Source organism: Pinus tabuliformis, chromosome 4_2 (genome assembly GCF_031772625.1).
Source record: "Pinus tabuliformis cultivar Carrire ecotype Pingquan chromosome 4_2, CPIR1, whole genome shotgun sequence".
NCBI classification, from domain to species: Eukaryota; Viridiplantae; Streptophyta; class Pinopsida; order Pinales; family Pinaceae; genus Pinus; species Pinus tabuliformis.
The window spans coordinates 125283081-125300402 of record NC_142304.1 but is presented as its reverse complement, the minus strand read 5'-3'; the positions used below and the strand labels follow the sequence as shown (position 1 = coordinate 125300402).

At 38.1% G+C, this 17322-nt stretch overlaps 1 protein-coding gene across 4 annotated transcripts in view; it reads left to right on the top strand.

Moving 5' to 3' along the window:
- Positions 1 to 7644, top strand: part of LOC149168559 (RNA helicase family protein) — a 241472-nt gene extending 233828 nt beyond the window's left edge. Inside the window, exons 10-14 of one of the 4 annotated variants that reach the window (XR_016259754.1) lie at positions 5717 to 5948; positions 6079 to 6290; positions 6422 to 6556; positions 6645 to 6912; positions 7164 to 7644. Coding sequence is in view for 1 of the 4 variants with exons in the window: in XM_089428313.1 (XP_089284439.1) it covers positions 5717 to 5948; positions 6079 to 6290; positions 6422 to 6556; positions 6645 to 6852 (787 nt within the window). In the remaining 3 variants the exon portion in view is untranslated. Of the gene's footprint in view, positions 1 to 5716; positions 5949 to 6078; positions 6291 to 6421; positions 6557 to 6644 lie in introns of all 4 variants that reach the window. The other 3 variants (XR_016259752.1, XR_016259753.1, XM_089428313.1) reach the window with 3 other exon arrangements.
- The last annotated feature ends 9678 nt before the right edge of the window (positions 7645 to 17322 follow it).

Here is a 17322-nt window from a genome sequence, read left to right as displayed (position 1 = left end):
CCTACACAGTATTTTTGAGCCTCAAACCTATTCAGAGGCTAAGGGTACATCTGAGTGGGAACAGGCTATGGAAGCCGAATTCCAAAGTCTTCAGAAGAATCATACATGGACACTTTCTGATCTTCTTGCAGAGAAAAAACCCATAGGCTGCAAATGGGTGTATAAAGTGAAATACAAAGCTGATGGAACCATAGACAAGTATAAAGCTCGTCTTGTGGCTCGAGGGTTCTCACAGAAGGAAGGCATCGACTATGAGGAGACTTTTGCTCCTACAGCCAAGATGAGTACCATAAGGCTTGTGCTTGCCCTAGCAGCTCAGTTCAATTGGAAAGTTCATCAGATGGATGTAAAGAGTGCTTTCCTAAATGGTGATCTCCAAGAAGAAGTCTACATGATGCAGCCTCCAGGATTCAAGGTTGCTGGCCAAGAACAGAAAGTGTGTCGGTTAGCTAAAGCAATCTATGGATTGAAACAAGCTCCTCGGGCTTGGTACATGGAAATTGATCAGTACCTGACAGATCAGGGTTTTCAGCGGAGCCCATCTGATGCAAACCTGTATATCAAGCACACTGGTGATGATATCTTGTTTGTGGTTGTCTATGTGGATGACCTTATCATTACTGGCAACTCTGCACATTTGATCCATGGGATCAAACAAGATTTATGCAGAACTTTTGAGATGACAGACTTGGGACTTCTTCATTACTGTCTGGGGGTTGAAGTTTGGCAGACTGAAAATCAGATCTTTCTCTCTCAGTCTAAGTATGCCAAAAATCTTGTGGACAGGTTTAGAATGAAGGATTGCAAACCGGCCACGACTCCTATGGAACCAGGGCTCAAACTTTCAGCACAGTCCTCCTCTCCCCTTGCGGATGAAACTTTATTCAGGCAATTAGTGGGCAGTCTCATCTATCTTACTGATACCAGACCTGACATCAGCTTTGCAGTAAGCTACATTTCCCGCTTCATGTCAGCTCCTAAAGCTGATCATTGGCAAGCAGCAAAGCGTGTGCTACGATATGTGCGTGGCACTTCTGATTATGGTCTCCTATACACTCGAAGTTCCAAACCTATACTCCGTGGTTACACTGATTCTGACTGGGCCGGTTCGGTTGATGACCGTAAATCTACAGCTGGGTATGTGTTTAGTCTAGGATCTGGTGCTGTTACTTGGACTAGTAAGAAGCAATAGGCAGTGGCTCTCTCCTCAACAGAAGCAGAGTATCGGGGAGCAGTTAAGGCATCCTGTGAGGCAGTTTGGCTTCGACATATGCTTGCAGATATGTATGTTTCCCAGACAGGGCCTACTTCTTTGTTTTGTGATAATCAGGGAGTGCTCAAACTTGCCAAGAATCCAGGCTTTCATGAACGAACGAAGCATGTGGAAACTCATTGCCACTACATTCGCCAGCTTGTTGAAGACGGCTCAATTCAGTTGCAATATGTTCCCACAACAAAGCAGCCCGCCGACATTTTCACCAAGCCTCTTGGTCCTGATAAATTTGTAAAATTCAGAGGGTCTATTGGTGTTGCAAATAGATTGAGCATTAAGGGAGGGTATTAGAATATTCCTATTTAGTATTTAATGCTCATTCTTTAGCTGTTGCTATTTTTATTCTTTTAGCAGTTTCTTAGATGAAACTGATTGTTTCCATATTCTACATAGAAACTTGATGTTTCTATTATTGTAAATATCTCTGTATTATTATTGAGCTTCAGCTTGCTCATGATTTATCAATTCATTTGAAATCCATATGCGTTGTTCGCACTGTTTTATTTTGAACCTAAGTCGGAGTTTTAAAACATTGGTCTGAACAGATGTCTAGGAGAAAAATTCTCCTATGGGGTCACCCACTTTTGGTGGGTAACATGTCCCAAACATCAAGTGGTTCAACATGTCACAGCATGCCTAGGACAATTCTGTGTGTTCACAGAGTGATTTGACAAACATAAAGAAGCTAAGTGGGCAGATTTACAGCTGTAATAAATAGGTTTCAGATCTGATTTTTGTTGGGAAGTGTGCCCTAAGGGATGGAAACATTTATTTTCCTTGAAGTACAGTTGTTCAGTATTTATTTTATTTGGCTGCTTAGTCTATTTGGTTGGACAGAAGTGAAATTTATTGCTGTTGAAATTTGACAGGAAATAGATCTGGGGAATCTCAAGGTTGACGTGAAATTTCTGAATTTGCATTAAAAGTGACGCCAGGAAATTTCAACACACTTCATATTCTCCTGTCCTATTTATTGTGAGACCAGAGGGTGTTTCTACTATCTTTTCAGGGTTTCATAGAACTCTCTTTCCACCTTTTGGTTTTTGAACCAGAGATCCTGACCTTGTTTGTGATGTAGGCCTGCTAACTCAGATCTTCGGTTCTAGAAGCAACACACCACCCCCCCCCAACACACACACAAAAAAAAGAAAAAAAGAAGAAAAGAAGAAGACCCTGCTGGATATCCTCCAAATCAGTGTTACTTGGGAGCGGGAGCGAAAGTGGGGAGTGGGAGCGAAAACGGGAGCGGAAGCGACATTTTCATAAGCTCCCGGTTTGGGAATGAATCCCGGAGCGTTTTTTATATAATATATATAGATATATTTTTTATATTTTGATACATATATGTCAACAAAAACATGTAGAATAATGAATTAGATATAAAAAACATAAAAAAACATAGATTGAACCATATAACAACAATCATCTAGAAGTTATAATCTTCATCAACCACGTCCACAAGTTAGTAACATAGTAACATACAACATATTGAGTCTCATGATTCATCAATCTTAAAGTTTCAAGCTTTCAAAATTCAATATATAACATTTATCATCATTGATTACCAAAGTTGTACTTGTAAGCTAAGTGTAACCATTACAACAAATAATATCTAACATGAAATGAAATGTTATAAAATGAAATGAAATGAAACAGCTTTCAACTTTCATGAAGCATCATATTCATAATTCATTACTAATGAGTTATAATTGCCAACTTCAAACTTAAATTGTCATATATTGTTTAAAATAATATCATAATAAATATGAAAGAGTCAATAGGTATAAAAGCTACTAGAAACTAGAAAAGAGAAGTAAATCTATTATCTATTTCTTATGCTTGGGCCTCTTGCCACTACGAGAAATGTCTAATTTTTTAGTCTTGTTGGAAAATCAGGATCTTTTTCATTAATATCACCCTCTAAGCATTAATATCCAGAGGTATCTTTGTCATTACCTCTGTATCTGTATAGGGTTCTTTGTCATTAATATCACCCTCTAAGCGTTAACATAAGATAGAAAAAGCATAGCATGTCAAGTCAAGATTTTGTTTGAGTGATGCGTACATTTTTAGGAGGGTCATGATAGAGGAGTTCGACAACCAATGTCACTAACATCAAGGTACATAGAGGGATTGGTGCTCTTGATTAAATACGAGTTCCATATCCTAATACATGACAAAATTCAATGGAAACATTGCAATCCCCCAATCCCGAAATCCTGAAAAACTGATAAGTCTGTTGGATTTTGAATGAAATCTAAAATTCTACTTTCTCCATATGAAATCCAATGAGGCGGGAACCACTCTCAAACATCCTGAGTCATTTCATGGTAATGTTAAAAATTTAAGTAAAAGGATGAAAATGAAGATTAAGGAGAATGTCACTTTTACTTTAAGAATTTAAGAATTTAACATTAGCATGAATAGCATATCATTGCTAGGGCCTAGACTTGATCATTAAGCTACCTCACTCAAAAATTATTTGTTTCTTTCAAAAAAAATTGCAAAAAAGGCAAAACGCTCCCGAAAAGGCAGGGAGCGAAATTTTTTGTAGGGAGCGCGCGCGCTCCCGATCCGCTCCTGAGTCACTCCCACCTGGAACGCGGATTTGGAGCCGGATCGAGGAGGGGGGGGGGGCACTCCCCCGCAACACTGCTCTAGATGATAACAACTTTCTTCTCGGTGCTCCCATCTGAAAGGAAGATTAGCTGTAGATTGAGAGAAGCACCAGTTTTCCTTGCAGACCCATTAGACATCAAGAGGGCATATGCGCTCCACCAGTGAGTGGTTGTTTCTCCTGGAGATCCTTGTGGATATGTTGTTTTAGAGCTGGCGTTAGTTCACATCACACTAGCAGACAGTGGAGTTCCTCCAGACCTCAATTGTGGGTTGCCTCTTCCAGGCACTGACACATTTCAGTCTTCCAGTTCATCTAGTAAGTCATCTATTTGGAGTTTCTTCTCCAAGGCCTTGAATGTTAGGATAGATGCTCATACTGAGATTGTTGACTCAAGGGAGGGACATACCACTTGGCCTCCCTCCTTGATCCTCCCTCCTTGGTTGCGGGTACCAGCTCCAGTAGTGCATGCTCTTCTCTTCCTTGTACCCTTGTTCATAACCTTTCCCCTAGAGGTTTGGATTCCAGCATTATGCACACAGTTGTATCTGTATTTGGCACTCCCTTTTTGCCTGTTTCTTTTTCATCTTTGTTCTTAGAGCTTAGAACTTAGTGATTAAATCTGCTTTTCTCTTGCTTCCATAAGAGTGGCTTCTGCATTCCCACTTTGTATCAACACTGTTGTACTTGGGTTTCCCATTGACCTACTTTTGTGGTCATTGGTTGGACAATAATAAAATATTTTGTGACTGTCAATTTTCAAATTGCTCATTAATGATGAAATTAACTATAAAGTTTAAACTAATTTCTTGTTAGAACTGTAAAAGCAGAGTTAACCTCAAAGTGCTGAGATCAACCATCTCTTATTCACACCAAATTTTTTTATGTTGATCTTTGATATTTTATGGATCCCATTTGCAAAATCATGAGAGCTTAATTTTTTCTCAAGTGTTTTGAAAACTGTGTAACACAATTTAAGAATTATGGCTAAAAGCTTACGATTATGTCTTAATTTTGAGTTCAGATAGTGGAAATAGTGGGATGTTATATACATCGTAGGTAGTCAGAAGTCCGTGAAATAACTCTTTTGGAGTGTGAGCATTCTGGTATTTTGGTTGGATTGATTGTAGGATATGGGTGGATTCTGAGAAGTTATGGGTAGATTTTGAGAAGTTTGGTCTTGGATCATTGATGTTCCTGGCATAAATATATTTTAGGGTTTACTCATTGGCATTATGAGCAAGGTAGTGTATGTATGGCACGGTGAGATGTTTGCTCAGTTGTTTTCTGGGTTGAAAGCAAAGTCACGAGGTCATGGCAGTTGTCCAAAATTCAGCGTGAAGGATGAAATAAATACAGACAGGTCTTGTTAGATGATTACTAACTAATACAGACTCTGGTTGATATTTGAAGTCTGGTCAATTTCGCATTTTGATTAAAATTCTGTCCCATTGCAAATTTTACTCCTTTGTGCAATGTTGATTATATCAACTTATCAAGTTGTTCTCTTGCTTTTGGAGGAAAGCAATTGCATGATAATAAAATAAAATGAGAATACTATTTATTCCACCTGTACATGTTATAACTCATTCATTGACTGCAGTTATTGCTGCAGTTTTGTTTTGTAGTATAGCATCTAGAACAATTTCTATCTCATGCCTGATGCTAGTGTTTTCCCATTAATAAACTTTAATGTGGTTATTTTGTGTTCTTTCACATATTGGGGTAGTCTATTTTAAAGAAGCTTTTAAAATGCATGGGTGGGGCAGTCTCTTTTAAGAAAGCTTTTAAAACGCATGGGTATATTCACTCTTTTATGATAACAGGGCTGCAATCGTAAAGTCATTGGAGCAGTTGTATGCTCTTGGAGCTTTGACAGATGAAGGCAAACTATCAGACCCTGTTGGTTTGCAAATGGCTCGATTGCCTTTAGAGCCTTTTTATGCAAAAGCTATCCTTGTGTCTTGTTCATTCAACTGTTCAGAAGAAATGCTAATAGCAGTTGCTATGCTTTCGGTTGAGTCTATATTTTATACTCCTCGTGAAAAGATGAAAGAGGTAAAAGTTATAAGTGAATGTTCTACCCAGTTATTTTTCCGATCTGATGAGAATTGAAAGTATGTTAGGTACAACTAGAATTAGAAGTACATGAATATATTACAATGGAATAACCTAATTTTATCTAAAGGCAAGAGCAGCTAGGCAACGCTTTTGCAGTCCAGATGGAGATCATATCACCATGGTGAATGCATATAAAGCTTGTTTAGAGGAATTGCAGAAAAACAAGTCTACAATTGTGAGCAATTTCAAAATCAGTACACTGGACAAAAGCATCCAAAAATGGTGCAAGTCGAATTTTGTTAATAGCCGTTCATTCAGGCATGCTGTAAATATTCACAGGTAATGTTAATGTATTTTATGTATTGATTTAGATTTTTTTTACATCTAACATGATAAGTATTGCAGTTATAGATATAATGATAGTTTCTTCTCCATGTTTCAATTTTATCTTTAATATTTATCCTTTTTAGGCAAATACATGGATATGTGCAAACAATGGGGTTGCCCATAGTCTCATGTGGAGAAGATTGGATTCAATTTCGTAGATGCCTTGCTGCTTCCTTTTTCCTTAATGCAGCTTGTAAGCAACCTGATGGAACATATCGGTACATCTCTAAACTGAGAATTATATCTCTGTTTTAGTGTTCATTGAAAATTTTCCTTTTTATTTAATATATTTTTGTTTTCTTGCAGAGCTATGGCAAATGGCCAGCTAGTTTCAATTCATCCCTCATCTGTCTTGTTTGGCACAAAGCCAGACTGTGTCATTTTTAACGAATTAATTTGTACTAATCAGAATTATGTTCGCAATATTACACGAATAGATGCATTTTGGTTGGCGGAACTTGCTCCTCAGTTCTATGTAGCCAGAGATGCAATGCTGACTTCTGCACCCATTTGAAGCAGTGGAGTGCAGGATCTCAGATGTTGATTTTTGTTTTGTTATGCTCTTCTAAATATGGTATGAGTTCTCCCATCCCTTATGGACTTACACTGTACTATTTAAAAGTGGGGATGTATCAATTTATGCAATATTGGCGTTCTTTCATTTAATTTGATGAGCTAGACCTTGCCAAAGATCTTACTAGACATTGGGTAAAGTATTAGCCTTTGCTAAAAATCTTAACCTCCTTTTCTTATATATAGTTGAAATTGTTTCCTTCAAACTCAGTGGATGCATTACAACTGGCCTGAAGTGGTTGTGCCTTACAGTCTGCTTATGTGGGAGAAATGGCTTGAAGAGGGACAAACCACTATCACAAGCAATTCTATTCAGCTAAGCTGCTGTGATGAGTGCTATTCCATCAGAGTTACTTTGGACTTGCATCTGGCACCAGCTGTTTGTTTGCTTCTCCAGTGAATTGAGCCTTGGTGGGTGCCATGACATGCAACCATCTTCATTGGTGAATCATGATCTCATTTCCCACCAGATATATTTTGTATCATCGTTTTGCACAACGAGGCCAAGAAAGGAAAGTCATATCGTGTTGCAGCTTTTATTTCTTGTCTTTTAATCCTGAAAAGAAGTGAAAGCCCAAGGACGTGACTCCTGGAACAACATGTCAATGTTGATTATGTTATTGCAATGCTGTAGTTTTTGGCATGTTTGGAACATTTATAATTTCCTATATTAACACACTTATAATTTCAGAAATGGAAATCATCTGTTCCCCAAGGGGCGCATTTTGTGAGAGTCCCAGAGACAACTCGAGAACCTTTTGATGTTGGATGCCACTTTTATATGTTAAATAAGATACATATTTTTTGTATGTAACCCTCATTTGACTATTAATATAACAAAGTATACATCGTTATAATACAAAAATTCACGTTGCTTATGTATCTGCCATATTGACTAGCAAAACTGTCAAAAGCTCAAAATAGTGAGTTGGCTTAAGCCAAACGTTAAAACATCAAGCAACAAAACTGAAATGACATGTTCCAAAGTCAATAGTGTCATAATGTTATCAGTTTTTTAAAAACCGGCAGGTCTGAACCGGTAACCGGTCAAACTGGCCGGTTAGCAAGCCTACCGGGTCTAACTGGCTTAAAAACCCGGTTTACCTCCTCATGTCGCCTTTTTTTTGCCGAACCAGTCCTAACCGTCCGGTTTAGGACAGAACCGGCCGGTTTATTGCCAGGGCAGCTATAACCCCTACAAAATGCATTTTTGTGAGTTTTGAAGCTAGTTTGAGGGAAATTGGAGGTTGTTTTCCTCCAAAAATAGTCCGTCCAAGAAAAACATGGCTACCCTCTCATTTTCCTGACACATCTCAACCCTAACAATGTTAGCAATTAATGGTAATGTTAAATTCTTAAAGTAAAAGTGGCATTTCCTTTAATTTTCATTTTCATTTCCTTTAATCTTCATTTTCATCCTTCCTTTAATCTTCATTTTCATCCTTTTACTTAATGAAAATGAAGATTAAAGGAAATGAAAATGAAAATTAAAGGAAATGCCACTTCTACTTAAATTTTTAACATTACCATGAAATGACTCAGGATGTTTGAGAGTGGTTTCGACCTCATTGGATTTCATATGTAGAAACTAGAATTTTAGATTTCACTCAAAATTCAACAGACTTAATGGTTTTCAGGATTTCATGGTTTAGGGGTTTGCAATGTTTCCATTTGATTCTATCATGTGTGAGGGTATGAGATTGGCATTTGATCAAGAGCATGAAGCCCTTTAAGAACCTTGATCGTTGTGGCATTGATTGTTGAACTTTGTTCATGTTGGTGGTACTGATTGTTGAACTCCTCTACCATGGCCTTAACAAGAATGCACCCTTCACCGAAAGGAAAACAACTGGTTAGGCATGCTAATTTTTTTCTACCACATTATAAGGTTGAGGAGATGAACCCTTCACTCAAACCAAAATCACTGGTTAGGCATGTTAAACCTTTTCAATTTCTATCATGTTATAAGGTTGAGCAATCCAAGTTTGAAGACTTTGAGCTAGATGATGTTCATGTATCTCTTGTTGATGATGTTTATGTATTTCTAGTAGCATTGAATCAATGATGAGTTTCATGAGTGACCATGTTGATCAGTGATTTGTAGTTTTGATGTCTATTTTTGCTACTGCTAAAGTTGTAGAGGAGTTTTAGGAGTCCTCAAACTCGGAGGCATATTATTTATGTAGCTCATGTTGATGATCTCTTGTCTAGTAGTGGTGATGAGTTTGATCATGATGATGAGTGATCATGTTGTTGATCACTGATATGTAGACTTGTAGTAGTTCAGTGACCCCATAGCTTAGAGCATTGTTTTCGAACTCTAGAGGCCATTTAGAGCCTCATTGATTATGTATTTTGTTGCGGATATGTATTGCACTCGATGCCATTTTGATATATTCACCTTTACATGGTATATAGATGAGCAAATCTTGCATATTTTGTTTCTATTGGCTTGGAATCATGGTTTTAAATCTTAAAAATAGTTTTTTCATTAAAAATTAATTATTTAATGTAGTTTTTTTAAACCGGTTCGTTTAGACCTGACCAGTCCTGGTTCGACCGGTTCTGGTTTGAAACCGGTTCATTAGGTGGACTGATCCGGTCACCGGTTCTGGTTTTTAAAACATTGAATGTTATAGGCTGAAACAGAAGCTAAACAACATTCCCTGCAATAGAGGGGGCTCATCATAATCATTTAGGTCCACACACCAACTTATGATAACATGGGGCTCCTTCAAAGGTGGATCCCTTCCATTGCCAAACCTCAAGGGGGCGGGGGTTTTCAGAGATAGCTAACGCTAGAGTTGGAAATTCCTTGACATGTGCACCAAGTGCCTGTAAATTGCATGCTTTCTCTCACAACTCTCAAACAAATTGATTGGCTTTGTACCAACAACTGGGATTGTGTGGAAGTGGGTTGAGAAGGTCGAAAGGGCTGTTGACTCATCATACATGGGGAACCCTCACAAATCTCCAGTAGCTATTGTAAACGTTTAATATCCATTCAAACTTTCAGATATTGCAAAGTAATCTACAAAGATAGACTTGCACAATCAACATGTTGTCATAACATGAGAGAGTATGGGAAGGCTCACTCACTGTTATTAAATAAAACACCATTTTACCTTTTACAGAGAAAATAGAGAACTCTAGTATGCAAAAATAGCCAAGCTGAGTTAAACTCAATAGCCCAAGGTAACCTATCCCCCATGAGAGCAACTTTCCAAGAGATGGAAGTTGGGAAGTATCACTAATAGAGAACCGTCACCCAATCCCACATAGATTTAGCTAGATTATTGAACCATAATATTTGTGTTTAGGGTGCCAGGGTTGTGACACTGTGGGCATTGTAGGTTTGAGAATCCTAGTGATGATAATGTTTCTCCAATTGAAAACCCTCCCATTATCAGAACTAGGTGAACATTGCTTTCTTTGGTTCTAATGTTGATTTCCATAGGGTTTATAGCCAAAAAAGATAGGTCTTTTTCATTGATTTAATTCACCAGATGTTCAATCTATCCTCAAGTAGTGGCCTTGCACAACCATCTATAGTCCAACACAAGCTTCTCTTTGATGAAGGGTGTTGCTTTTCCCTATTTCTAGTACCTCCACCAAACCCTTAGTCCTTGCAAGAACAGCTTAAGAATAAGATGATCAGGGACTAGGCCTTGAATCATTTACTCCACAAATTCATCTGTGTGGTCCAACTTAAACATTTGCTTGATCTTTGGCAAGATTAGTGATGTTCAAGTTTGAGCATTAAAAATGATGTTCACTAACTCCAGGTGTTTTGGAATGATATTTGAGTAGAGAACTAGGTTGTCTAAACCAATAGTTTCCCTCATGCAGGAGGAGAACAGACCACTAGAGACTTTGAAGGAAATCCCGGATCTAAGTGAGGGCTCCTTTCCTAAGAGGAAGGGATTGATGGCTTCCCAATTCCAAATACTCTTGTTGACACAAGTCCCAACAAACTGGACTTTGGTAGGGGGTGTGGGAAGTGGTCTATAAGGGATAACTATTGCTAACACCATTTTCCCAATGGGAGCCCTTGACTTACATAATGTCTCAGAAGGACCTTCTAGGTTTCATTCCCTTTAATGGCTTGGAGCACCCATTTTGCACACAAACTCCAAGCTTCAATCCTTGTCTTGATTATGCCCCAGCTCCCCACACCACTTGGTGTTGAAAAATGTAACTAGGTTCGGTCTTCATAATTATCATTGTACTTGTATCAATATGTATTTCATGTAGAAGCAAAAGGAAGAAAAATAAAATTATTATTATTATTCTAGTCAAAGCATGTTCTTATGCTTCTAGGGTATATTGAGTCAAGAAGAAAATTTGTCATTTGTTAGTCCCTTTTAGACAATTTGTAACAAAAAGAGAATTTATATTTTGAGTAAAAAAGAGTCATTTTTTCCCACAAGATCAAGTTGGCCATGCCTTGTCAAGTTGGCCTTGAAGAGGCCCTATTTGACCTCCTAGATGGCTATAATAGGAAGAGACTTCGACCTCATTGATCACTCACACACACTTCAATTTCTGTGCAAGAAAGGGAAAGGAGAAGAGCAAAGGCCAATAAGAGAGAGAAGAATCTAAGGAAGGAAGAAAAAAATTGATTTTTTGCTTGTCTTTGATCACATGTCGGAAGTTGTTGGGGTTAATATGCAAATTACAGAGCTAAAATTTTGTTTCTGCAAAGGTGCTGGGGCAACTTTGCGAAGGTGCTAGAGCAACTTTGCGAAGTTGCAGGTCAGAAATTTTGACTTGAAGAGGTTTGACTAGCGTTGATTCTTGTTGACTTGGTTTGGTTGGAGATCTGCAGGAGGGTTGACTTGGTTTCTTGTGGAGGTCTTGGTCTTGGGTCTTGGATGTTTCACTTTTATCTAATTCTATAAGAGAAGTTTTTTGGGTTTTCCCCCTTGTGGAGTTTTGCCCTAACTTGGAGCCTGCATCTTGCGTTCTTTGACTCTTGTGATCGTCATGTACTTTATGTTTTTGATAATTGCTTGATGAGGAAGATGTAATGAAGTAATAAAAGTCAACAAATAGTAACAAGTAATTATCAAGTAAGAGGAATCAACTCTAACTTACAAACATTGATTTCTCAACATGGTTTCAGAACTAAGGTGAAGGAAGGATAGTTTGAAGATCAGTTTTGTTGGCACTCTTATTGGATGAAATTCTTAAAGCATTTATCTATTTTCAGACATTCTTAAAGCAATTATCTATCTTCTCTCTCCAATGGCAAGTTATATGAAGAAAGGCCTCAAGACTCTTAGGAGTCTCCTTGAATCTCTCAAAGATTGCCTCATCAAGTTCATCTCCAAGCAATCTAAAGTAGTCATGGATAGAAGTTTTTATTCTGCTCTTACCGCTTCATTTGTAGACAATAGTACATGGGTAATCAACATTGGAGCTATAAGGCACATGACCGGGGAATGTGACCAACTCAAGACTATCAAAAGGGAACTCTTCTCACTTGGTGGAACTTGGAGACAAGAATAACTACTTGGTCAAAGGGATTGGATCTACATCTTTGGAATTGGAATTCGGTGGAAATATTCATTTCAACAATATACTCTATGTCCTAGGTTTGAAAAAGAACTTGCTTTTTGTTTCTTGCTTAGAAGATAAAGGTGATAGGGTGGCATTTGTTGATGTCAAAATTATTGTATGGGCTAAGGGATCTAGTATTGAAAATGCTAAGACTATTGGGATTTGTGAGGGGAGGCTGTATAGATTTCTGACACCTCCTTCTCAAGCTATAATGTACTTAAATATCAACCCTTGAGAATTATGGTATAGAAGGTATGGTCACCTTCATTACAAGATATTGCTATCATTGAATCATATGGTTATTGATATCCCTGAACTGAAAGAAGAGCATGAAGGAGTCTATAAGGGATGTGCTCTTGGCAAGAATGTGAAGAAAAGTTTTGCGAGCATTGACACAAGATCCAAGGAAATTTTGGATCTCATTCCGATGTTTGTGGACATATGACAGAGAATTCACTTGGAGGTCATCAATACTATGTAACGTTCACTGATGATCACTCTAGAAATACTTGGATATACCTTCTAAAGTCTAAAGATGAAGTGTTTGAGAAATTTCAAGAGTTCAAAGCAGAAGTAGAAAATTTGACAGAAAGGAAGATCAAAACCCTAAGATCAGATAATGGTAGAGAATATTCCTCAAGAGAACTTGTGGCTTTTCGCAAAGAAGCAATAATTAAGAGGGAGTTGTTACTTCCCTACAATCCTCAACAGAATGGTGTGGCTGAAAGGATGAACCAATCCATTGAAGAATGTATTAGAGCCATGTTACATGACCAAGGCCTTCCCAAGTTCTTATGGGGAGAAGCTTCTATAACAACAACATATATACAATAATCGAAATCCTCATAGAATTTTTAATAACATTACATCGGAAGAAGCATTCACAGGAAATAAACCAAGTGCCGATCATCTCCGAATAAACCAAGTGCTGATGCACGCACAATAACTTCAAGGGAGCGACCAAGGGTTTTTGAGAGAGTTGGTCCCCAGACGCATGCACAAAATGGTATGGGAGCATCCAGGCTGCCTCAGTCGCTGGCACACAGTTCATAGAGAGCGTCCAGGTCAGCTATAGTCGATCGCACAAATTATCCTCCTCGCGTCCGAGACTCAAAAGATGAGATTTCAATATTCTGAAGTTTCCGCTCAGTGACAACAGTGTTTAGCAGTGTTCGGCACAATGACAACAATATACAACAATTGACTGTAGTTTGTGATAGAAAATTACAACCATGAGCATGAAGGTTTGATTTATAGCATGATTATATCTATTTCATGGATATCATTATTGTTTTGTTGCATAGATAAAGTTATGGATCATTGTACTCTCTTTTGCTGCATCATTTGATGAAGATATAAGAAGAAGAAGATTTGCAAGTGTTTTCCCCATAGTGGGTTTTGCCCCGTCTTGGACAAATCCTGGTGTCTCTATGTGTGTGCATGCTTTTCTTCTACTATTACTTTTATGTTCCGCTGCATTGATGATGATGGTGTTGTTATTTATATATAATTGCATATGTTGATGAATAATGGTGTAGATCTGAATAATGTAATGATGATATGGGGTGAACTTAATGTATTGATGATGAAATGCAATTATCAAAGCAAAGAACAATGTAGCCCTATGAAAAATTAACATGGTATCAAAGCTGGGTTGAAGAAAAGTCATGGAGATCACCTCGATGATGACACTTTTGATGGAAGCAATTGATGGAAGCATGAAGAGGATGGTGGAGACCTAAAAGAATTCTTGGCTTTGAAGAAAACCATGGGTAACTTGGTTATTAGGATTTGATGGATTCTATGAGGTTAGGGAAAACCTTGGTTTATGGAATCTACATGAGATATGTAACCTAGTATGGTCAATGTGAAGATGCTAAAGCACTTGACAAAAATTTGATGAAGCCCTAGATGGGATAATCCCTAGTAGACCTGGTTGGATACTTGAAGGCAACATTGGTATATGGACCATGGACATTGATGGCTCTTGAATATTGGTTAAAAAGGGATAGAATCACCTCTCATTGAAGATAAGTATTTCTTATGATGTTTCTTACTTGTTAGACTGATAGATCTAATGATTATGTTAATTGCTTGTACTTCCTCCATATGTATTTGAGTATATGGATGTTTCTAACCTCCTTGATCAGTTGTGATGAGTAGTTGCTTCTTGAGGATCATTGTGAGGAGCAAATCTGGAAAGAGATAAAAAGGTACTTATACGACAAAGTGCTTCAAGCCACTGCACAGGTATTTGAATACCACTAGGTATGCATGGTATGTTGTGTTTCAACGATTGGCTTGGTAAGCCCTAAGGTATGATGAGAATGTCTCTTTCTTTAATGGCTCAAACATGCACAAGAAAGTGACTTGGATCTATGTTTCCTTTGATGAAAAGATGCATCTAGTATTAGACATTTTTGATCTTCTTGAATTATATGATGTTGGTATATACCCTTGATGTTTGGCTAACATCTATGATTTATCTGTTGGATATCTTGATCCTATAAAGAAGGCTAGTACCTTGACTCTTGCAAATGATACTCTTGATACTTGTCATGATAGATTTCATATAGAAGGATAGCTCATTGACTCTTATACATGTTGAAGTTTCTAAGTCTACTAGTTAGAAACCCTCCATGCACTTTACTGATTTATTCCTACCTACTTGTTCCATTACTTAACAAGTGATTTACAATGTAAATACTGAAAATAAACACTAGTGCATGCTCAACATATTACAGAGCATCAACTGAAGGAAATGGAAACAAGCACACAAAATGACACCGTTATTTTTGGACCAATGTCCCTGGAAAAACCCAATGCGGGAAAACCGATGCAACTATCTGAGGGTTTTCTTATTAAGCAATTTCAGAGTACAATCTGGGTGCCAAATCCGACTTACCCAACAGAGAATTCCCTTGGCAGTAGTACCTCTCAGTCTAAGACAAATGTCTCTGTTGAGATCCCGGATAAACCGTCAGGCAGCTCAGCTTCAATCTGCCCCAAAAATCCCAACGTCTGCCTCTCTAGACTGCGTCAGCGTCTCTCTGCCCAGCGCTGGCCCTGTGTCACCCTGAATAGGCTTGTGTCAGCGTGAGAAGGCCCTGCGTCAACCTACTGCGCAACCCCTGGCTGCCTTTGCGTGGCCTTGCATGAGCCCTAGCTGGTACCGCGTCACTCTCTCTGGCTCCTGCGCTGATCTCCCGACACTATCTCTACCTCTCTGTTTCTTTGTACTCACTCCCCCTCAGCCGCAACCCTTATCACTGATTCTATCTCTCTTAACAAACCCCGCTCTAAAGAATAGAATGACTGATCATCTGGTGTTGTCTCCAAGTGACCCTCAAGCCTCCTCTTTACTTTTCTCGTTGACATATCAACGACCGAGATTAAGTCCCTAATCGATGGCTGAGATTAGATTTGGCTTGATCCATGTCTTTTGGACCATTCTAACACAGTTTTATATTAATCCACATTAATATTTTAATTTCACTAAGTTTAGACTTAGGGATTCCATTAAAAATATTAATTATTTTAATATCTCCTAAACTGTTTAGAATCTGCGCAAACCCTATCTGTATATTGGAGCTCTCATGTGACCCAACCTCTCCACCAAATTTCGTGGCTAGAGCACATTCGATGCTACCACAAATCAACAATGCATGAGTCTGCTGGTAATGCTTGCGATAAGCATGATGAAAGCATATGGAAAGAATGGTTGACACTCTTGTTGTTTCGATAAAGCTTTATTGAATGATCTAATCTGATCTCATTGGTCATGAAGAGCATGGTAACCTTGATGTGAGAAGTATAAGTGTAAGATTGATAAGTAGATCTCTTACTAACTATGGTCATGTCTTGACGACATATGGTTAAACTGAATGCACTAACTTGGTGGAGTAACCTGATAGAAAGTATTATTGTGCTTATAATATCTAAGATATGATGTGGCATCTATCTGCTGCTTTGAGTCTAACTTTTGATGAAATACTGATGTCATGATGTTTATTGCCATGATAGATATATGTTTATGATCTAACAAATCTACTATTGATTGACTCTAGTAGAGATAGGCTGATAACATGAATGAAGATGAATGATGCAAATCCCTAGCTAGAGGGAGAATCTCTTCTCAATGCTTATATTCATATTACTATTTGGACTCTGTATGATTTATGTGCATCTCACAGTATTGATCTACAATAGAGTCTCATATTTGAAGCCCATATAGAGATTAGGGTTTCTTCTCCGGACACAGTCACAGATATGGGAGATCTCGTCCCTGGACGCACACATGCTAAGGCCCAGAGAGTGTCCAAGCAGTGAAAGATGCTCCCATGCTAACCTGAAGGGAGCGTCCAGAGGTTTGTCTACAATTAACCATCCTCTGAATCTTTCTGAAGTTGTTTGAATTCTGAATCAAGATATTTTTGACATATACTGTCTCTGTAATCTAATTCCTGAAGTTGTTGGGTTAAATTGTTGATCACATAATGAAGTATTGTGCATGAAACTAGATGGTCACCTAGAAGATGTAAGCTCCATAGATGTGTTGCAGATGGCTAGATCTTCAAGTGGGAAAAGCTTGAATGTTTGCCATAACATGAACAGGCAGATTGAACTTGTGTTTGCAGGTGATTGGGACATACATATATGTCGCTATGTTTGTGCTATAAGAGGTTGGCATGATTTGGATTACTGGTATATATGATCAATGTTTCATCATGATGCTTGACAATAACTTTGAATTGATGACTGAGATATGCTTTGACTATAGATCTCTTTACGATAGCTAATTTGGACTTGACCTGATGTCTAATGATTTGATTTGATGATTGTTGATTTG